The sequence below is a fragment of the Amblyomma mixtum genome, chromosome 2 (assembly GCF_055824585.1).
Source record: "Amblyomma mixtum isolate Tamu chromosome 2, ASM5582458v1, whole genome shotgun sequence".
Classification (NCBI taxonomy): domain Eukaryota; kingdom Metazoa; phylum Arthropoda; class Arachnida; order Ixodida; family Ixodidae; genus Amblyomma; species Amblyomma mixtum.
This window is the reverse complement of record NC_143013.1, coordinates 155,057,682-155,081,538: the sequence shown is the minus strand read 5'-3', so window position 1 is coordinate 155,081,538 and position 23,857 is coordinate 155,057,682. Positions and strand designations below refer to the sequence as shown.

Below are 23,857 nucleotides of genomic sequence, written 5' to 3'. Positions count from 1 at the left end.
TGTCGTGGTCTGCGGATGTAGTAACTGTCATACTAAAATATTACAATATACGTAGAAATATAGCGTCCATAAAGTGTTTCTGGCTAAAAAATGCTTTTGTCTTTATGCGTCGGGTCCGCATAATGCAAGTTTTAAGCGAAAGAATTTCCTTATCTCTCCCTTGTTTGTATAGTCAGACATTAAAAACCTGCTTTCGCTCTCAGCTGTGATTAGTCAGCAGATTATTAGATAGTACCTAAACAAGAATAATAAAATGAAATTTCAAGCGCTATAATTTTGGCATCTCTGCAGTGATCGATCTAGTCAAGCAATAAAAACCCAATTTTGTTTACTTCCGGAATTGCCCAGTGGAGTATTACAAGACACCGCGGTCAGTGACCCACTGCTACTAAATGCTGCTTTTAAACACTGCCCAGCTGAGGCACAGATAACAGTTAGGAAATTCGGTATCAATCACTGGCTGAGGTAGCAGTGAGTGCTCTTATCCCAAAGGTGTTTTATGTCAACAGTGCTTAAGTGTGTCCTGATTGATTTTAAAACGCTGTTAAACGCAGGTTTTGCTCCACCTCTATGAACGCAGTACGGATGAACAAAAGGCAGGTATGAAAAGCAGTCGTAAGCATCCCTCAGCTGTCCCGTTCCGGTTGGCAATTTCAAAGGCAGCGTTACAAGATACGAGATCCAATTTGACAGGAGTAGATCAGTCCCGACCCGCTGCGATGGCTCAGTGGTTAGGGCGCTCGTCTACCGAGTCTGAGAACCCGAGCCCGCAGGCAGCGTTTCGATGGAGACGAAACGCAAAAGGCGCCCGTGTGCTGTGCGATGCCAGCGCACGTTAGAGATCCCCAGGAGGTCTAAATTATTCCAAAGCCCTCCACAACGGCACTTCTTCCCTTTCTTCTCTCACACGCTCCTTTATGGCTTCTTTACAGCGCGCTTGAGGTGTCCACCGACATATGTGACACAGACACTGCGCCATTTCCTTTCCCAAAGAACCAATTTACCTATTGCAGACCCGCCTGTCGCACTGCCCACTCTCCGCAGGCCTCATGCGCCCTACTCCAAACTCCATCAGATGTGCTCCAGCTTAAACGTGTTTAAGCTGGAGCACATAGGGGGACACAACCGGTTGGCGGGACAGGCAATAGGGGGACAATAGGAGCAATAGGGGACACAACCGGTTGGCGGGACAGGAAATAACAGGGTGCCAGTAGGCATATTCCCCGTTCCCCTAACCGATAAAGTCTTCATTCTAGATCGCTCTAGAAAAAGCGAAAATAAGCTGTAAGGGTCTTCCTTCGAGCTTAGCGCATTTGAGGGGCTATGTAGAACGCGCTCGCCAGGACAGCTGGTGCCACTGACCAGTTGGCCCCGTCGGACTGTACATGGCACGGAATATGCCCAGACTCCTCCTTGTGCAGCGTTTCTGAAAATATCCAACTTGTAGTTTTTGACGTGTATTAATTGGACCTGAGTGTAGAAAGAAACAAGTTTGCAAGAAGCACTCTCCGGCTGCAGACGCCGCTCGGTATACATAGATTTATAGCGTGACAGACTCGCAAAAACTGCAATGATTCACTGCGAAGAGATTCACTCCCCTAACCTCGGCGAAATGTAGGCCGTGATGGTTCTGCAGTGGATTGCACTGAGGCAAGAGAGTGCCACAAAGACCAGCCGCCATAAAGCGTGTCGACCTAAACATTAGCATGAACTGAGCACAAGCGCTTATAGTTCCTTGGCTGCAACCACGTGGTGCATGGCTCTTAACATAAAAAGCGGCGCATTGACAAAACGAGCGATTGAGCGAGTGCCTGCCATGGAAGCGCTACATGCCACTACTCTTAACAGACTGGCTGGACCACCGTTAGTGCAACCAGTTTCGCAGCTCCACCAAAACTGTGGCCCCACTGGCGACCACGCCAAATAACGGCGCTGCAGTCGAGTCTTTTTCCGGCCCAATGCGCCGTCTGCTGCACGTGAAGCGCAGAGGCTGTTCGAATATGTGCTTTATGTGCAGTCTGTAGAATGAACTGTTCTTCGCAACAAAGCAGGGAAGTCACATCTGCTTCGCCACGTTGCGGGACACGATAACAATGCCCTGAGATCAATAGAAGTGCGCGTAAGTCCTGTGGTGCCCTCTTTTATGTCTGCATTGTCTCGCGAAACACTTGAAGGTGATCGCTTTCCTGACGGCCGAAGCCAAAGATTATTATTTTTTTTTCTTGTTAGACAATTCCTCTTTCTCCTTAACTAGAGTTTAAGGGTAGAAGGATGAAAGAGCGAAATACACTCATGTGCTTTGTTTTGGACGTTTTGCAAATATAAATTGGCGCAGAGTCATTTATCCTAGTAGGCTTACGTTAAACTTTCTTCCTTCATTGACTTCTGTTGCACATTTTTTTTCCAGCGCTTGCGAACATTTGCATGACATATTTTCTTCGTTGCGAATATTTTGACTGCAGTAGGGGTGTGTGTAAATGCGATTTAAGAGGAGGTAGTGCAGCCACAGGGGTGGCTGTAAGGTGTGCTGGCTCTCATGCTTTGTTTGCCTGGACATCGTGCTGTAGCTAAGCTTTCGAGATCAGCTGAGTACCGCGGCTATGCCCCTGAAGTACAAAAGAGTTGCGAAGATTGATTATTGGTGGGAAAGCATTTGATATTCGGTCATTGCTGACTTACCGGGAGTCGTTAAGTTGCTCTCGAAACCACTACTGCGCGAAAATATATGAAAATCTTTCACCTTGGGAGTTGAAGAGGGGGGGACATATGTAAACACAGTACGTTATTCTGTTTGTAATGAGCTATGCCTTTCCTATTGAAAATAAAAGAAAAATAGACCTCCATACATACGCCATAGCTGCCAATTTCAGTTAGCAACTTCCGAGAGGGGTTCGAAGGCATGCTGTGTTTACGGTTGTTCGCACCTCCTGATGCTGTACTACTACCGCATTTTTGTGATAGTGCTACCCAAAACACGTTCCCTGGGAAAGCCCGCTTATATAGCTTCGTATGGAAACATTTAATTTTGCATCAGAATATATCAGTGCTTAATGACTCGGGGACGAACCCTGAGGAGCCTAGCGGAGAAGGCACGCTCTGTATGGGCTCCGTCAACCTTTGCCCTTTTGCCGAATCGCCTCTTATGCGGTCCCGAAATCTTCAGTGCAGGCCGGGACCTCTGAGAGAACTTCGTTGGCCGTGAGTGCTCCTAATTTTGCAAAGCTGCCTTTGAAGACAGAGGCGACGCCAATGCGGCAAGTCAAACGCCACTCCATCGGTGCACGTCAAGCCCCGCGTCACGTCTGCTTGCCATATAGAAACTGCACTGCTTGCTAGCCAGGCCCCAGCGGATTTTGTGCAATGCCTACTGCTGCCGCAAAACTGAAGACTCAATTGAATGTGAAGTAGAGGACATTCCACCGGAGCTTTACGATCAAAGCTCGAAGGAGGAGGGACCAGCGCTGCGGATGCCGCCGGAAGACCCTAGCTTTAAGTGAACGCTAAACGTCTACATGCGCACGAAGTTTCTAAATTCCTGCTTCGACTTCGGCCCGGATTTAACATCATTATAATTAGCACCCCTCACCAGGAGGTAGCCGTACTACTAAAGAAAATCTCCCAGATCACGCTCGAATGCATGAAATACCTCAACACATACGTGGCGGCACCAGACGGAGCATTGAGAGGAGTCATACCCGTAGTGGGACCCAACACACCTGCGGACGAGCTCATGTCCCACCTCAGAGTTCGCAGCCTAGGAGGTGGAAGTCCTGCAAGCCCGCATGCTCGGTAGATCAACGACAGCGGTCATCACTTAGCGCTCGCCGACTCCTCCCCGTTGGGTCTAATACTACGAGGGATAAACCCTATAAACCTGCCCATAAATTCTTCCAGGTATGCCAGAGAGCATCGGACACTGGTCATATATGTGCCGAACACCAGAAATCAAGATCTGCCGACTCTGTGGTACGAGGGATGCAGCTGAACTCCTTACATGATAATCACGCTACGCAGCCTGCGGAGAGGCCCGCAACACAGGGTGCTGGGATTGCCAAAAACGCCTCAAGCCAGACACACGACACCGCTAAAAGCATCCTGTCCTATCCAATAAAACGTGCAACTTGCAAACCAGCCAAAACCAGAACATCTTTGCAGAGCCGACAATGCATCCAACCTAAGGTTCAGGTGGCTCAGCTCTAATCAAAAACCTCATCGAGCTCGCGGCCGAGATTACGTTCCCACTCGAGATCCAAGGTTGACCTACGCCATGCAGAAGACTGATCCTACATTCCGTCAACATCTACTGGGAAGAACGTCAAGATAACCACGAAAATTACACCACCCAACACCAACGACCAGGTGGTATGGCGAGCTTTGAGCGTCTCTCGTCCTTCAAACATCTGCTCCTAATCTTCCCAACAATAGGACAACACACACTTTAGAGAACAAGTCAGTGAGCTAAATCGGCGCCTTCACCGCGTAGAAGCACAACTCACACAGCACAACTGTCAAAAGGGGCGCAAACTAGAGAAGACCCACTGCGCAAGTAATGGCATCCTCTACAGAACTTCCTAGTTTCCTAAGCTTACAAGCTGCAATTCGAACTCTCATCACCCAGTAGCAGTAGTTTGCCAACCAGATGCAAGCTAAGACGTAGACCAGTACAGAGCTAGGGCAAGCCGTAACCGAGTTCCAACGCAGCGTGCGTGTCCTGGTACACAGCCCACGCATGAACCCAAGAGCGAAGGTATACACGCGCATCAACACAAATGACGGCAGTGATGCAGAATGGAGCCTCGACGGCAGCAACTACTGATACCTTTCCAGACATCTCAAATCAATTGGAAATATGGCAGTGGACAACGGCTCCTTCCATAAATAAGAAACCTCGCTACAATTCTTCATTCAGACCTTCCCAACTCCACCCGCGATCATCAGTCTTCAAGGAATAGAATCGCAATCTGCCTGCCTGCCTGCCTGCGTGGTGAATCCGGATTAGAAGCCTGTAGAAGCCTCTGATAAGAGGCTTCTACAGGCTTTTAAATCCGGATTCACCATGCGTCATTGTGTATGTATCAAAATCTATAGCCTCAGTGCCACACGCCACCTCACTTACCGGGATTAACCACATATTGCCGGAAGTCATTCCACAAAAGCGAAGGAAACGCAGTACTTTTCTATTAAACCTATATAGCCCAATTCATGCGGTACAAGAACAGTTGGGAAACGTACTCCAGGAATGTGCTCGAATAGCAGGCAAAAAAACCTGCTTTTAGTGTTGGGCTACCTGAACGTCCCCCATACGGCCTTAGGGTATAGGAAAAAAGGACACCACAAAAGGCACATTCTTGTTTGAAGCATCCGACAGGGATGACCTCAGGCTAGCTAGGGACTTCACAACACCTACCAGAATCGGTAGCAGCATACGCACAGACACCACCCCTGATGTATGTTTTACGAAGAACGCTGCCAAAGCCACATGAATTAACCTCGGGGAGACCCTTGGGAGTGATCATTGCATTCTGAGTGCAGCAATCTCGACTTCTCCCAAGCTCAAACTTAGCATGGGGGATAAGAAGATCACTAATTGGGAAGCGTTTCGTAAATGCTCCCCCCCCCATACACACACACCCGAAAGAAGGATCAAGAACATAATAGAGTGCACACAAAACAAACGATATAATAACGCTTCCGCACAGCCCCCACTACGGAAGTCGATCGACATCTCTTATACTGTTGTGGGAGAAGAAAAAAATCTCTAAAGATGTTGGAAACAGCTGAGATTCAATAAACAACTGCGTCTGCGCATTGGCTTCATCAGAGAGGAAGCTAGCCAGTATTCCAGCCAACTGGCCCAACAGAATTGGGTACAGTTCAGTGAAAGGAAAGGAAAAGAAGTGGAAGGCGCTTTAAAAGCAGCCCTCAGTACTGCTCAAATCTGGCCCATCCTCTGCAGACTCAACCCTACACAGCAAGATCGGCCACTAGTCGTTCCCTATAAACAATAGCTCAACAATTCTATGGGTCCGACAAGGAGCTCACGGAAGCCCTGTAGACGTGTTATATTGGCGACACTCCAATACCAACTTCTTCTACCACCTACAACGGTCTTACAAACCCATACTTGATGCCCCAATAAAAACATCTGGGGTGCAAGCCGCAGCCCGTGCATCGCAGCCAAACACCGCTACTGGAGCGGATAAAATCACAAACGCTATTATTCGTAATCATTGTCATCCGCATACCAAAGCCATCACTGTCTATTCAGTGATGACCTCTGGGAAAAGAAGTGACCAGATGAAGTTATCACCATTGCCAAGCCCGGCAAGCGACTGTCTCTTGACTCCCTCCGGCCAGTCTCTCGTAACATCCTATGAACAGGTCATTCACACCCCCCTCCAAAATTATATTGAGGACATTATCTCTTCCCGCCTACTATGGTCGGGTTCAGGCCATGGCTGTAGGCCAAACACTCCTTCCAGCTCCTGCGCGAAATGCTTACCAACATCGCCAGAGGTGAAGAACATCTCGCCTTGGCCTTATACTTAAAGGGCGCCTTCGACAATACATCCCGCAAGGCGACCCTTCCAAGCCATAAATGACCTCAACTGCGACGAATAGTTAATATATATGCGTGCGTTCCTCACGGCCACAGTGGGCATCGGTCAAACCCGTTTCGATGTCAAAGATGTGCCACACAAAGCAACACCTCAGGCTATTGCGTGCACTACAAGCACTTATAAATTTTGGCTTTACCATGTACCCGAATGATATAACTCTATGGGCCGTAAAGGCTTCCTGGGTTAAAAAGAAGCCACCTTACCAGCAGCAGCCTGGATCGTCGAGGACTTCTCCTCTCAAAGAAGCCTACTCGGCGCCCCGGAGAAACCAGAGGCCATAAGAGTACATGGCCCGAGATACGTCTCTCCAGGTTCCATCAGCCTCACGATCGAGGTTCAAGCCATCAGGGAAGTTAACCTAATCCGCATTCTTGGTCATTCGTGACATCCGCACCACGTTCGTGACATCCACACCACCAGACTCGCAAAAGCGCATAAACCAAACAGCTCACATGATTAGCCGCGATACCAAACATCGCCAAACAATCCGAGGAGAAGACACCCTGCGGCTGGTGCAAGCACTGGTACTCAGCCGTGTCACATACAGGCTCCAGTTTCACATGCTACCAAAGGGTCAGGAAGAGCAACTTGACTCAATCATAAGGGCGATATAGAAGACGGCTTTTATCCTTTCAAAAAACGCCTCGACGGAGCGTCCGACCTCCCTGGGAATCTTTACGGAACAGAAGCCTTCCATGCATCTCAAATACTAAGACATCAGACCACCGAAGCTAGACGAGCTATCATACTCCCAGCAGGCACAGTTGCAGACACTCGTGCACTGGATGCTCAAACCTCAGTAAAACAACACAGGAAATATATCGCTATTACCCCGATATCTAAACATGCTTAAAGACGTTCACACAGGCACACGACGAGCGCCAGTGTTCTACCTACGGCTTCGCAGAGCGAATTCTCCGAACGTGGAATATTTGGACGCCGCAGCATACCTGCACCGCGACAAGCACGCAGTGGCGGCAGTGGACCACCACTTCTATACACTGTTCACTGCTTTAGTAAGAGCCGAAACACCAGCCGCCGCGAAGAACACCGCCATTAGGCATTACGAGTCCCAAAGCCAAAGCGCTCATGTAATAACAGACATAACATGCGTGTCGAAACTTCCTGAGAGGCCGAGTTTGCAAGCACGTCAGCCGCGTCATGCCCACTAAAGCCCTCACCAAGCACCACCACATCACATTATCCCCAGGGCATGAGGGACTGGAGGTAATCGAGAGGGCACATGCTCTAGCTCGAGGCATCATCAACCGAGCGGGGCCACATACCGTGACCGCTTTTACTCATCTACCTTCCAGGTACAACGAACGACGCCCCGAGTTTCAGCCTCTTTAAAGGAAAAACTTCCTCCCACCTGACAGGAAATTAGACACCCAGATACCCTCTCTTGGCAGGAGATATTGAAGAACTCGTTTCAAAGCGTCCATTGTGCGCATCTTATGCACCCAACATTATACTCCTACACGCATCCCTGGTACCAGGCTCGCCCTACATTCTTCCACAATTTGTGGTGATGTGAGGCCAAGCCAATACTCTATAGACGGAGAACACGTCTTTTGAGCGGTTGGAGCCGCTGCTGACCAGCGGTAGTATGGAGTACAAAAGGACCCTAATACAACAGGTCCGCAGGGCAGCTCAAGCCAGTGGAGCTCTGGAATGAGGACCCTGCCCATAAGCTGACACAACTCCCCTTCTCTTTAATAAAGTTTTTCTCCTCCATTCCTTGATGACTCGTCCTCTGCTTCGCGCCCAACACCTGTCGTTTTCCATGAAAAACTACTGCGGCCTGGCACAGAAGAGAAAACTGGGTGTTTATAATTGTTGACAAAGCAGTTTTCAGTTCGTGAGATCACTAATTTCGGGACGGACGCTCACCAAAGAAACGGGCCGGTTAAAAAATTATTACAGCAAGAGCAGTGTGGAGAACATACTACAGCAGGGAGCTAGTCACGGCGGCCTCTGGTTTCGATTTTTTTTCTGGTTAAGCATCAAGAAAGAGTTTTCTTCCACCTTTTGAAGATGAGAAGAGCGAAATTATGGAGTGCAATATTGGGATTGTTTTCCATGCGGAATAAATAAAAATTATTACTGTTCATTTCATGCATTTTTCCGAACGAAAGGTATGAACATAGCTTTTGTCTTGTGCCGAAAATGCTGCTATGTGTGCGTGGAAAAGTACCAGGTGGGAAGGGTCCTAGATGCGCAGGTGAAGCTACACTAAGGCGCGCACATCCTACAAGACATACAATATCTGGCATTAACTAATTTTGGGAATGGAAATGTTGATGAGAAATACCAATTGCTTGTTCTGCCCATTTGCTTGTTCTGTACGGCGGGATTTAAAGCACTGGTAGCCGTCAGAAACGCAGCACCGATTTCTGGTTTCGAAGCTCGTAGTTGCTGCCTCGTAGTCTGCAGGGCGGCTACACTTCTCGTATTCTTTTATGTCTGCGGGTTCGGCCCAACTTCTTTACTGCAATCCCCCCCCCCCTTCAGGAAAGGGTAAGAGCCATCCTGGCAACTCAGGGCGACGAAATGATGGCGGGATCATAGTATGGCTTCAAGCGGTCGACGTGAACGATCTCTCGGCCACGGCTGCGAAGGTCGCTGAAGTGAGCTAAAGGTTCAATGAGGTAGTTAGCACTGGAAGTCTGTATGATGACACGTTAGGCCCTCTGATATTTCGCAACCAGCTTGCTGGACAGGCCCTGTGGTGCCGAAGGGACCCACAGCCAGACGCGATCACCAGGAAGAAAGGTATGGGCGGAGGGACTATTGTCGACGCGGGCTTTCTTGTGGCACTGATATTCAGATGTCAGGGAACGGGCCAGCTGGCGGCACTCTTCAGCGTGCCAGGCAGCTTCGGAAACCGACGTGTACTTCGAAATGTCCGGTCGGTAGGGCAGAATGGTGTCTAGCGGAGGCGAAGGCTCGCGACCCTACAGGAGAAAGAATGGAGAGAATCCGTTGGTTGCTTGGACAGCGGTGTTGTAGGCATAGGTAAGAAATGGCACAATCCGGTCCCAATTGGAGTGATCGGAGGCGATGTACATGGACAGCATATCGCCCAGTGTACGTTTGAAGCGTTCGGTGAGCCCATTGGTTTGAGGGTGGTAAGCGGTTGTGGTCGGGCGAACTGGTGACATTCATGGAGGAGCGCTGCAACAACTTCAGATCAGAACGATTTGCCTCTATCGCTTAGAAGCTCACGAGGGGCGCCATGCCTCAAAATGAAGTGGCGAAGAAGAAAGGAGGCGACATCAGTTGAGGTGGCGGCCGGAAGTGCTGCAGTTTCCGCGTATCGAGTGAGGTGATCGACGGCCACGATTATCCAGCGATTCGCCGCTGGCGTGTGCGGCAGCAGCCCATACAGATCGATGCCAAGACGATCAAATGGTCGGTCTAGGCAAGAAAGAGACTGGAGGGGAGCATGAGAATGTGGGGTAGGAGGCTAGCGATGCTGGAAATCGGTACACGAGCGCACATGCCTTACGACGAAGGTATACATGCCGCGCCAGTAGAAGCGCTGTCGCAACCGTTCATAAGTATTCAACACACCCGCATGGCCACACTGGAGGTCGTTGTGGTAACAAGCGCAGACAGCACTACGGAGATGGCGAGGTACGACAAGCAGCCACCTACGGCCGTCTGGCATGTAATTGCGTTTGAAGACGTCGTCACGAAGAGCGAGGTGCTGCGCCTGACGACGAAGGGCACGCGGGGCCGACGAGGGCGACGAGTTGGTGAGGAGTGCGGTGAGTGACGCCGGCCAGGGGTTTTTGCGTTGGTCTGCAGGCATGTCGTCAACGGACAGGGAAGACGAGACGGAGCTGGAGGTAGACGGCAACCGGACGTCGGGGGGCACCGGAGAGCGGGATAAATCGTCGGCATCAGTGTGCTTACGCCCAGTGTGGTAGACGACGCGGATATCATATTCTTGCAGTCGAAGCGACCAGCGGGCGAGACGACCGGTGCGGTCTTTCAGTGAAGATAACCAGCACAGAGGATGGTGGTCCATACAAGTACGGCCGAAATTCCTGAAGTGCCCAGACGATGGCCAAACATTCCTTTTCGGTGACGGAATTATTGATCTCGGCCTTGGTTAGAGTCCGACTGGCGTACGCCACGACGTATTGTTCAGCGCGAGATTTGCGTCGGGCCAGAACAGCGCCGAGCCCGGCATGACGGGCGTCGGCGTGAACTTCGGTAGGCGCAGCCTTGTCAAAGTGGCGTAAAATGGGAGGCGAGGTAAGTATGGTGCGCCGTTTCATGTACGCACTATCGCAAGAGGGCGACCAGACAGAAAGGTCGGTGTGGCCACCAAGAAGTTGCGTCAATGGGCAATGACGGCCGCAAAGTTTCGGACGAAGCGCCGAAAGTAAGAACACAAACCAATAAAGCTGCAGAGTATTGAAGTCGGTTTCGGGAACGCAGCGACAGCTCGCAGTTTGGCTGGGTCAGGAAGGATGCCATTTTTGACACGGAATGCCCTAAAATGGTGAGTGGGCGGGCGGCCAAATGGCACTTCTTCAGATTGAGCTGCAGACCGGTGTCAGTCAGGCACTTCAAGACCGCCTCAAGGCGAGTGAGGTGGGTAGCGAAGTCGGAGGAAAACACCACAATGTCATCCAAGTAGCAAAGATATGTGTGCCACTTCAAACCCCGAACGATAGGGTCCACCATGCGTTCAAAGGTGGCGGGCGCGTTATATAGGCCGAACGGCATTACGTTGAACTCGTAGAACCCATACGGAGTGACGAAAGCTGTCTTGGCCCGATCACCCTCCGCCATGGGGTCTTGCCAGCAGCCAGACCGTAGATCGAGAGAGGAGAAAAATTCGGCGCCATGCAGACAGTCAAGCGAGTCATCTATGCGTGGCAGGGGTAGACGTCTTCGAGTGTGATTGCATTCAAACGTTGGTAATCGACACTGAACCGAAACATATCCGTCTTTTTTTAAACTAAGACGACCGGCGAAGCCCATTGGCTGTTGGAAGGCTGAATCACGCCTCTTCGGAGCATGTCATTGACTTGCTCATCATTAATGCGGCGCTCTGAGGCGGAGACATGGTAGGTGTTGGGCTCGACGCGCCGTCTGCAGCGACGAATTTGGCGCCAGCGGGACTGGGCTACGTGAATAACGGCCGGTTTCAGCACGCTGAGTGTGTGTGTGTATTTGTGTACGCGTTTGCTTCCGGTGTCCCGTTCTGGGAATTGTTTTGGTCGCGCACACGTGCGCCCGCCGGTGGCTCCTTACCCTCTCCTTCGAGGTCGAAAAACGGCCGCCGCCCCCTCCTTCACGGCCGAGAGACACTGCTGGCTAACCTTCGCGGCAGCCTCTGTCGGCGGCTGCGGCGGGGGGAAAGCGTGGCGGCGCAACCAGGGGACGGAGGCCCCTAAATCGGCTGTCGGCGGAAACGCGTCTGTTTGGATTCTCAAGTTCGCTCAAAACCGACAGCGGACCGACAACGAAAGGGAGTCCATCACGGTGCGAACGGCTCCGACTTGACAGCGAGATGTGTATATCACCTTAATTGCCGCCAAAGGACTCCTAATTCCACGGAACGATGGGTGAACAAAATACACAAATCGACCATCTGTGCGTGGGAGGACCGGCGAGAGTGTGAATGTCCCGCCTTTTTGTCACGGTGGGAGGGTCGGCGACAGGGTGATGTTCCGCCCTTTTGTGGGCGGGTTTCGTCAAGAAATGTGATTGGCGATGTTCGAACAACCAAGTTTCCCCAGATAGGTACCTGGGGAATTGAAAATGTATAAAACGTGGCTTCAGTGTGCTTCTAGAGACTCCTGATAACCTGCTTTGTAAATAAAATCGTCTATCTTGTCTGGCAGTAACCGGCTGCATCTTATTCCGCACGTTGCTGGAGAGAAGAACTTCGGAGACCATCCCGAGGTACGAACCACATTGTACTAACCTATCTGTAGGGATGTTGGCGTAATGGCGCATCCTCACCAGTGAAGATGCGATGAGCCACTGTTGAGGTTCGACCCAACGATGGTTGCTGGGCGTTAAAATAAGTGCGGAATCTGTGCAGGAAGTTGAGGAGCTGGGCGCGTTGATTAGGCGAAAGGCCGTTGTGAACGGCGGCGGTAAAGGCAGCCGGTAGTGATGAGGCGGGCAAGGAACGATCGGGCTGATGACATTGAGGCTGTCGAGGGGGGGGGGGGGGGGGGGAGAAGCGGGGCCGGAGCTGGTGCTGCCGGTGGCAGTAATCGAGGAGTGGAGCCGATGGTTGCGGAGCGCCAGGGTGGACAGAGAAGATCGAACCCGCGACCTCCACCAAGTGTACGGCGGGATTTAAAGCACTGGTATCCGTCAGAAACGCAGCACCGATGTTCTGATTTCGAGGCTCGTAGTTGTTGCCTCGTAGTCTGCCGGGTGGCTACACTCTGCGTCTTCTTTTACGTCTACGGGTTCGGCGCAACTTCTCTACAGGTCAAACAAATTACCGAAGTTATCTCGGAAACATATTACCATTATTAGACTCCTGCCATTGCCTCGTTACCCTGAGAGCTTATGACGGAATTGGGCATTCATTTTATTTCATTCATTTTATTTGTTCTTCACAACATGACGTACACATTGGGAAAGGGGCCAAGAAGAAAAGCCGTTCCTTTACGGCTTGAAAAAAATCTTGGTCCCCCTGGCATCGACGGCAACGAAGCAACACAGTCCAGAAACAAATGTACAGACATATACAGAAACAAACAGAATTATAACTTGACATTTTGATGAATGATATGGCGACAAGATCATGTAACGGTCGGGGAATAATGACAGTTATAATGAAACAGTGGAGAAATATCTCTACAAATTGTTTTGTTTATGAAATGCGTGGTGTGTATAGGGCCATGCAAATTAATAAAACAACACCTTCAGGTTCCGTAAATTTATGTTATAAAGTATCTGTTCCTGCTTTAATATGTTCATTTAGTAATCGAGGCAGGTTATTCCTAAGACTGAAACCCATAGTTCGTACGGCATTTTAACGCTTTCCAACGGTGTGTTGTCCTCGTATTATAGGCCGCGTTGCCTATTTATTCTAAGATCGATATGTCCAAAAACAGCCTTTGATTTTCCTTGATGCTGAGTTTATATTCGCGTAGGAGTTTGTAATGACACCTTTTAGTTATTGTAATGACCTTAAGATTTCTGAAGATAAGTTTACTTAAGTGAAACCTAGGCAAATTATTATTGATCCGTAAAATTTTTTTCTGCATCCTTAAAAGACTAATGAGGTTTTTCTCTCCATAATGCTAATCCGGTGCGTGTTCCACAAAGAAGCATTAGCTGTGCACTTTTGTCACAATTTCACAAAGCACTGTACGCATTAAAACGCTTTAAAATCACCACTGCGGCACTTGTTTCATGCAGACGGTCCACGTACGCGAACTCCAGCTCTATGCATCTTTTAGCGTGCATTACCGGGCGAAATCAAAAAACCGTTTAGCGCTAGACAGGGCTCAATTAGCTCCTCTGTACGCTCGTCTGAAGGTTGATCTAAGTATGTTCACGGTATACATGCAGTTAGAAATACAATTTGTCTAAGCACTGATGCACGACCACTGTTTCTGCACCTGTTTCATACAGCCAACACGTTTTGACACTGATTGATAAACAATGAAAACTGACATTATGGTCACAGCCAGAGTTGAGAGCCAATACCGGCGATTTATGGACTTAGCATCAATATCGAATAAAGGTCAGCTAAATAAAAACTATAAACTATAAAAGAAAACGCACGCGAGCATGGTTACTTCGCCTCTTGTGCCTCCGTTTTCCTATGCCAGTAGCAGACGACAGCACTCAACGGGAAGCGAGACTTTTGCAGCGCTAACCTCGTGACCTCCAGAGGGGCCACTTTAAGCCGCTGGCCAGTATGGGAAGCTGCAAAACTGGTTCAGTTCTATTATCATTGGGCTGGGCGCTGTCCAAAATTCCTGATTAAGGAATGATTCCTGCTTCACGTGAGATTACTTGCCGTTCCTCAGCAAAAGCCGGCGAGCCAAACGCACCTCCAAGGCTACACGATCACCGCCGACTGTGTGCTCAGGATATACAGTGTGCTTTCTCCCACGTTCATCCTTGACTTGACTTTGGATCGTAGAATTCAATCTTGTTGATTTGGATTGTTGCCATTGTGGGTTCTTCAATTGTCATTCGCACTGCAATTCGGAGACGAGAGAAGATGGAATAATGCTACTGAAAGAAGCTGCAAACTTTCGCGCACAAATTTTGCGGGGAATAAAAGCTGTTCGCATGGCCGGTAAAAAAAAATGCACCCCAACTACTTAAGCCGACAGGTACGCATGAAGGATGTGAAGGTCAACTTAGATCGTGCGGTTGCACTATTAGCCCGCCTGGTCCGGTCTCAGCAGCCGCATGCAGCAGCGACTGAGTGCAAAAGCTGTGCAAGTGCAACAAGACAAGTGGCTGCTAACGCGACTAGCGAATTGTTGTTACCTCCAATTGTGGAGATTTGGGGCCGCAGAAGATATACGGAAGCATTGGAAATATGCCGCCCAAGAAACGGCGAACCGAATATTTAATAGAAGCCCTGCTCACAGCTTGCTTATCTGAGAGCGCTTCGAGTACCGCTACAACTTATTCGCTTCCATTCACACAGGCTGGCGCCAAAAGACACCATATTTCCGGCTGTGTGCACCACGGCACAGTCCACTACAACTACAGGACTAAATTTTAGCACAGCAGAAATTTAAAAGCGCTGTGTCCATAAATGAGGTCTCACTACCGGGAATTCTGGACAAGCGCCTCTAGTTTCTTTGGTGGTCAACAACCACGTGGCGGATGGCTGTGAACATTTGAAAATAGTGCGCCGACGCACCACACTTAAGAATGACATTTTTGGCTGGCATTGAAGCGCTATTAGCCGCTATGCGTAATTAGTAGCTTGCTGCAGTCCCAAATTCCTGGTAATGACGCATTTCTCGTAAAACGCAATTATCGCCACCAAGAAGTGGAGAAAATAGAGGCTCACTGCCAGGGAGCCACTTTAATATGGAATGCACACAAACACTGCCAGTGCGCACTTACGGAATTTGTCGATGGTCAGGTTGAATTTGAAACGCGCGTGATAGTTGACTTTCATTGTCATGTTGTATACCCAAGGTAGGCGCACGCCGCTATCTACTCGTATGGGAGACTGTGAGGTGCCCGTTCCGCACTTGTTTTCTGGATTGCAAGTTAGGTCTTTCCACGTTGATATATCTGCGTGAACACATGACATTGTCTGCACTTTAATCCGACCTACTAACCCGTGCACTTACCGTAATGACATCGCGTGAGTGTGAAAACCTCACGAAAATCTTGTACACTAATGACTTCTATTAAATGTTAGATCCCATAGCAACCGGCAACAGTTTTTTTACACACTACTTTATAACGAATAATCCTTGTCTCTACGTCCGGTTCTCCGGCGCACCACAGGACCCTGCGCTCAAACAAAATTCCCTAATTAACCTAACATTGAGAGTGTTCATCAGCGCCACCCACGTTCGTAAGCGCGGCGGACGTAGAACGTCCTGAGTTACCGCTAGTGTGACGTGTTAGGTTATTTGTAAACATAAATACCCCCGAAAGCAGAAGGTTTGACAGCCGTCGCCGTAGCTGAGAGGTAGAGCACCGAACGCGTAATTCGGAGGTCGTGGGTTCGGATCCCACCGGCGGCATGTGGTTGTTTTTTCTTCTGCTTTTCTAATCAATTAGCTTTAAGCGATAACATATTCAGTAATATTCTAAATTGATCAACACCACAAAGTAAATAAATAAATTAAAACTCCCCTGTGCCCCTTGGTTTCTGTGGCTGTTGGCTTCTGATATTTATAACGAGCCCCTCATTCTCTTACCCTTGTTTGCATAATTGCTTAGCGAGGGCCTCGGTTCTGGCAGCCTTGATGCCAAAGGAAGCATAAGAGGGTTCTCACACAGCTTCCACCCTCGCCGTTCGATGACGTTCTACGTCACACTAGCGGTAACTCAGGACGTTCTACGTCCGCCGCGCATACGAACGTGGGTGGCGCTGATGAACACTCTCAATGTTAGGTTATTTGTAAACATAAATACCCCCGAAAGCAGAAGGTTTGACAGCCGTCGCCGTAGCTCAGAGGTAGAGCACCGGACGCGTAATTCGGAGGTCGTGGGTTCGGATCCCACCGGCGGCATGTGGTTGTTTTTTTCTTCTGCTTTTCTAATCAATTAGCTTTAAGCGATAACATATTCAGTAATATTCTAAATTTATCAACACCACAAAGTAAATAAATAAATTAAAACTCCCCTGTGCCCCTTGGTTTCTGCGGCTGTTGGCTTCTCTCATATTTATAACGAGCCCCTCATTCTCTTACCCTTGTTTGCATAATTGCTTAGCGAGGGCCTCGGTTCTGGCAGCCTTGATGCCAAAGGAAGCATAAGAGGGTTCTCACACAGCTTCCACCCTCGCCGTTCGATGACGTTCTACGTCACACTAGCGGTAACTCAGGACGTTCTACGTCCGCCGCGCTTACGAACGTGGGTGGCGCTGATGAACACTCTCAATGTTAGGTTATTTGTAAACATAAATACCCCCGAAAGCAGAAGGTATGACAGCCGTCGCCGTAGCTCAGAGGTAGAGCACCGGACGCGTAATTCGGAGGTCGTGGGTTCGGATCCCACCGGCGGCATGTGGTTGTTTTTTCTTCTGCTTTTCTAATCAATTATCTTTAAGCGATAACATATTCAGTAATATTCTAAATTGATCAACACCACAAAGTAAATAAATAAATTAAAACTCCCCTGTGCCCCTTGGTTTCTGTGGCTGTTGGCTTCTCTCATATTTATAACGAGCCCCTCATTCTCTTACCCTTGTTTGCATAATTGCTTACCGAGGGCCTCGGTTCTGGCAGCCTTGATGCCAAAGGAAGCATAAGAGGGTTCTCACACAGCTTCCACCCTCGCCGTTCGATGACGTTCTACGTCACACTAGCGGTAACTCAGGACGTTCTACGTCCGCCGCGCTTACGAACGTGGGTGGCGCTGATGAACACTCTCAATGTTAGGTTATTTGTAAACATAAATACCCCCGAAAGCAGAAGGTTTGACAGCCGTCGCCGTAGCTCAGAGGTAGAGCACCGGACGCGTAATTCGGAGGTCGTGGGTTCGGATCCCACCGGCGGAATGTGGTTGTTTTTTCTTCTGCTTTTCTAATCAATTAGCTTTAAGCGATAACATATTCAGTAATATTCTAAATTGATCAACACCACAAAGTAAATAAATAAATTAAAACTCCCCTGTGCCCCTTGGTTTCTGTGGCTGTTGGCTTCTCTCATATTTATAACGAGCCCCTCATTCTCTTACCCTTGTTTGCATAATTGCTTAGCGAGGGCCTCGGTTCTGGCAGCCTTGATGCCAAAGGAAGCATAAGAGGGTTCTCACACAGCTTCCACCCTCGCCGTTCGATGACGTCATACGTCACACTAGCGGTAACTCAGGACGTTCTACGTCCGCCGCGCTTACGAACGTGGGTGGCGCTGATGAACACTCTAAATGTTAGGTTATTTGTAAACATAAATACCCCCGAAAGCAGAAGGTTTGACAGCCGTCGCCGTAGCTCAGAGGTAGAGCACCGGACGCGTAATTCGGAGGTCGTGGGTTTGGATCCCACCGGCGGCATGTGGTTGTTTTTTCTTCTGCTTTTCTAATCAATTAGCTTTAAGCGATAACATATTCAGTAATATTCTAAATTGATCAACACCACAAAGTAAATAAATAAATTAAAACTCCCCTGTGCCCCTTGGTTTCTGTGGCTGTTGGCTTCTCTCAGACTTAAGAATGACATTTTTGGCTGGCATTGAAGCGCTATTAGCCGCTATGCGTAATTAGTAGCTTGCTGCAGTCCCAAATTCCTGGTAATGACGCATTTCTCGTAAAACGCAATTATCGCCACCAAGAAGTGGAGAAAATAGAGGCTCACTGCCTGGGAGCCACTTTAATATGGAATGCACACAAACACTGCCAGTGCGCACTTACGGAATTTGTCGATGGTCAGGTTGAATTTCAAACGCGCGTGATGGTTGACTTTCATTGTCATGTTGTATACCCAAGGTAGGCGCACGCCGCTATCTACTCGTATGGGAGACTGTGAGGTGCCCGTTCCGCACTTGTTTTCTGGATTGCAAGTTAGGTCTTTCCACGTTGATATATCTGCGTGAACACATGACATTGTCTGCACTTTAATCCGACCTACTACCCCGTGCACTTACCGTAATGACATCGCGTGAGTGTGAAAACCTCACGAAAATCTTGTACACTAATGACTTCTATTAAATGTTAGATCCCATAGCAACCGGCAACAGTTTTTTTACACACTACTTTATAACGAATAATCCTTGTCTCTACGTCCGGTTCTCCGGCGGACCACAGGACCCTGCGCTCAAACAAAATTCCCTAATTAACCTAACATTGAGAGTGTTCATCAGCGCCACCCACGTTCGTAAGCGCGGCGGACGTAGAACGTCCTGAGTTACCGCTAGTGTGACGTGTTAGGTTATTTGTAAACATAAATACCCCCGAAAGCAGAAGGTTTGACAGCCGTCGCCGTAGCTGAGAGGTAGAGCACCGAACGCGTAATTCGGAGGTCGTGGGTTCGGATCCCACCGGCGGCATGTGGTTGTTTTTTCTTCTGCTTTTCTAATCAATTAGCTTTAAGCGATAACATATTCAGTAATATTCTAAATTGATCAACACCACAAAGTAAATAAATAAATTAAAACTCCCCTGTGCCCCTTGGTTTCTGTGGCTGTTGGCTTCTCTCATATTTATAACGAGCCCCTCATTCTCTTACCCTTGTTTGCATAATTGCTTAGCGAGGGCCTCGGTTCTGGCAGCCTTGATGCCAAAGGAAGCATAAGAGGGTTCTCACACAGCTTCCACCCTCGCCGTTCGATGACGTTCTACGTCACACTAGCGGTAACTCAGGACGTTCTACGTCCGCCGCGCTTACGAACGTGGGTGGCGCTGATGAACACTCTCAATGTTAGGTTATTTGTAAACATAAATACCCCCGAAAGCAGAAGGTTTGACAGCCGTCGCCGTAGCTCAGAGGTAGAGCACCGGACGCGTAATTCGGAGGTCGTGGGTTTGGATCCCACCGGCGGCATGTGGTTGTTTTTTCTTCTGCTTTTCTAATCAATTAGCTTTAAGCGATAACATATTCAGTAATATTCTAAATTGATCAACACCACAAAGTAAATAAATAAATTAAAACTCCCCTGTGCCCCTTGGTTTCTGTGGCTGTTGGCTTCTCTCATATTTATAACGAGCCCCTCATTCTCTTACCCTTGTTTGCATAATTGCTTAGCGAGGGCCTCGGTTCTGGCAGCCTTGATGCCAAAGGAAGCATAAGAGGGTTCTCACACAGCTTCCACCCTCGCCGTTCGATGACGTTCTACGTCACACTAGCGGTAACTCAGGACGTTCAACGTCCGCCGCGCTTACGAACGTGGGTGGCGCTGATGAACACTCTCAATGTTAGGTTATTTGTAAACATAAATACCCCCGAAAGCAGAAGGTTTGACAGCCGTCGCCGTAGCTCAGAGGTAGAGCACCGGACGCGTAATTCGGAGGTCGTGGGTTCGGATCCCACCGGCGGAATGTGGTTGTTTTTTCTTCTGCTTTTCTAATCAATTAGCTTTAAGCGATAACATATTCAGTAATATTCTAAATTGATCAACACCACAAAGTAAATAAATAAATTAAAACTCCCCTGTGCCCCTTGGTTTCTGTGGCTGTTGGCTTCTCTCATATTTATAACGAGCCCCTCATTCTCTTACCCTTGTTTGCATAATTGCTTAGCGAGGGCCTCGGTTCTGGCAGCCTTGATGCCAAAGGAAGCATAAGAGGGTTCTCACACAGCTTCCACCCTCGCCGTTCGATGACGTTCTACGTCACACTAGCGGTAATTCAGGACGTTCTACGTCCGCCGCGCTTACGAACGTGGGTGGCGCTGATGAACACTCTCAATGTTAGGTTATTTGTAAACATAAATACCCCCGAAAGCAGAAGGTTTCACAGCCGTCGCCGTAGCTCAGAGGTAGAGCACCGGACGCGTAATTCGGAGGTCGTGGGTTTGGATCCCACCGGCGGCATGTGGTTGTTTTTTCTTCTGCTTTTCTAATCAATTAGCTTTAAGCGATAACATATTCAGTAATATTCTAAATTGATCAACACCACAAAGTAAATAAATAAATTAAAACTCCCCTGTGCCCCTTGGTTTCTGTGGCTGTTGGCTTCTCTCAGACTTAAGAATGACATTTTTGGCTGGCATTGAAGCGCTATTAGCCGCTATGCGTAATTAGTAGCTTGCTGCAGTCCCAAATTCCTGGTAATGACGCATTTCTCGTAAAACGCAATTATCGCCACCAAGAAGTGGAGAAAATAGAGGCTCACTGCCTGGGAGCCACTTTAATATGGAATGCACACAAACACTGCCAGTGCGCACTTACGGAATTTGTCGATGGTCAGGTTGAATTTCAAACGCGCGTGATGGTTGACTTTCATTGTCATGTTGTATACCCAAGGTAGGCGCACGCCGCTATCTACTCGTATGGGAGACTGTGAGGTGCCCGTTCCGCACTTGTTTTCTGGATTGCAAGTTAGGTCTTTCCACGTTGATATATCTGCGTGAACACATGACATTGTCTGCACTTTAATCCGACCTACTACCCCGTGCACTTACGGTAATGACATCGCGTGAGTGTGAAAACCTCACGAAAATCTTGTACACTAATGACTTCTATTAAATGTTAGATCCCATAGCAACCGGCAACAGTTTTTTTACACACTACTTTATAACGAATAATCCTTGTCTCTACGTCCGGTTCTCCGGCGCACCACAGGACCCTGCGCTCAAACAAAATTCGCTAATTTACATAAATTTATTGGCTTATATAAACGGCTCCTCAGTTTTCTCGCTGTTCAGTCACCACGGCGCACATTTTTTGATACAGCCGCAGCCGAGTTATTCAGTTATCTCCTGACACAGCTCCGCCCAATGAAGCATTCATTCTCTTGGAAGCCTTTTTCACTATCTTTTTCACTGCTGGACTGCCGTCGCCAATAAGTGACATCTTGTGGAAGTTCCGAAAAATGCGCTTGTCACTCACGCCCGATAGGAGGCGCCGAAGCAGCCGAAGCAGTCCCCAAGGAGCGAGCACCGGGATGGCCACCGAAGCCGCTCAGACAGAAGACGGCCTCCTAAGCAGCCGCCATCTTCAAAAGCTTTAACCTGAACACAGCGTTCTCCCGGACCCTACTCGAACCCGGAAGAAAAGGCTCCACTCGGTGATGACCCCGCCAAAGGCGTTAGCTCAGCTTATCCTCAAGCGTCCCCGAACGCTAATGGCTCGTTGCAAAACTACGGGCCAGTAGCAGGTCTTCGTATTCAACTGGGACTGTGCTATGAGCCTTCAAAACATTTTCTTTACACTTGATGGGGTTGCTTGTAGGTACTACGAGAACTGCGAAATCTTCCTGACGAGATGAGACACATTTAAGAATGAGCTCCTGAGGACTCAATCTGAGGCCGAGGACTCAGGTTGAGGCATGAGACTCGGGCATTCTGAGGAATGGCGCTGAGGAGCCTGTTCTTCAAGAAAAGCGCTAGCTGTAACAATAAGATCCGAACGAAGGAGTCGGAGCATACGTTGAAGAAATGGGGCGCCCGTTTCATCGGGACCATCCAGAAATAGCATAGGCAAAGAAGCAGGGCAATTGCGTAGCCATAAATATTTCTTGGGGGGTATACGCCGGTTGTTAAAAAAGAAAGAGCCGGCGCGCAAACAATATATTGGTCATTTTTCATCTTTAATAAAGCCGAAGGGCTAGTTGTGCGGCTAAATGCAATATTTACACGAAAATACGAGTGCATACTTGACTCGGAGGACTTGATCCGTAAATGACATTTATTCTCGCAAAAAAACACTTGTATAAAAAATCTCGGCTATCTGCACTACGTTTCACACAATATATACAAAGTCGACGACAAAGTCAGCAACTGCGAACCAATGGCATTTGCCAAAACTTCTACCCATGCATGCGAACCTGTGTAGGGCCACAGATTCGCTTAAAAAAAATAAAAGCAGTTTTGATTTTCGATGCAGTTCCTGATCATTTGAGAAAACTCGAAAGGCGGAAAAACAGGCTGATGTGAGAATTAAAATTAAATATAGTGCCACTTGTCATGCGATAGCGAAATAAAGTGACATTTCTGCTTAACTTCCGTTTTCGATTATAAAGCCCCCCTCGTACATCAGCCTTCCCAGAATTAACAGAGAACGCAGATACAGCAGAACATTCATCAATAAGACTTCTGTAAATTCCTCTCAAAGCAGAACATTATCGAAAGTAGTCCCTTTACCTCCGCGACCATAAAATCGTCAGGGGGGGGGGGGGGGGGGGTGTATGCAGCGCGCATAATATTTTGGGCCATGTTCTGACCCTGAATGGGGTGTTTGAAAACGCCCGATGCAGAGTGTCAAAGAGCAACTTTCTGCCAGACTCCAGCGGGATCCCCCGACGAGCGTCGGACATCTCCGGGAAGCAAGCACTACAGAGAAGGCGCTGAATTTTCAGAGAAGCCCATGAAACCTCCAAACTTTGTACGCCGCATTCCACCCGCCAACATCTGCTAGTAACGCAACTAATAACTGCTGTCTGCTGCCGACAGCAGCGGTGCCTCACGTCATAACACTGAAGGATGCTATCCATCAATAACAGCAGACAGGCTTCTCGCATGACGGCTCTTGCCCAAGAACCCAAGCCCATGACCTACGCTAACCCGGTACCTGCAAAAGGTGTCCGGTAAACCAACCCCAGGAGACTTTGTGCCACTAGGAGGGCATCAGCCGCCCATCAGCCCTGAAATGCTTTGTGAATCTACGCCAAGAGAATTATAGGTATGGAGGACCCCCCTCATTGAAAACCCGCCTACTCTGCTATTACTGCAATGAAGCCGGCCACATTCTTCGTCACTGCGCGTACAGTCGTATCAAATTTCGTGGCTTTTTTTGGCACCCTGCGACTACGCTCCGGCCAGACACTACGGAAAAATGTCCAGGCAAGCCTGGTACCGGTAGCTCTACTCAAAAACACGTGTCCGTATCTTGCACACGGCCGCCCGGCTGTGCGAAAACTGTCATCAATGCGGCGCA

General features: G+C 48.8%; 1 protein-coding gene across 2 annotated transcripts; it reads right to left on the bottom strand.

Moving 5' to 3' along the window:
• Positions 1–806: 806 nt before the first annotated feature.
• Positions 807–21,329, bottom strand: LOC149361338 (uncharacterized). 2 transcript variants are annotated; one of them, XR_016288391.1, is made up of 5 exons: positions 21,152–21,329; positions 18,678–18,851; positions 15,711–15,884; positions 14,672–14,821; positions 807–1,426 (listed from the first exon to the last, which is right to left on the bottom strand). XR_016288391.1 is itself a non-coding variant. In XM_089569501.1 (4 exons), the coding sequence occupies exons 1-4, from the start codon at positions 21,210–21,212 to the stop codon at positions 14,736–14,738; spliced, it is 495 nt and encodes a 164-aa protein (XP_089425627.1). In that variant the 5' UTR covers positions 21,213–21,329; the 3' UTR covers positions 13,887–14,735. The 2 variants fall into 2 exon arrangements, 1 of the variants encoding a protein (XP_089425627.1); XM_089569501.1 differs by lacking the exon at positions 807–1,426 and having other exon boundaries at positions 13,887–14,821.
• Positions 21,330–23,857: the final 2,528 nt, after the last annotated feature.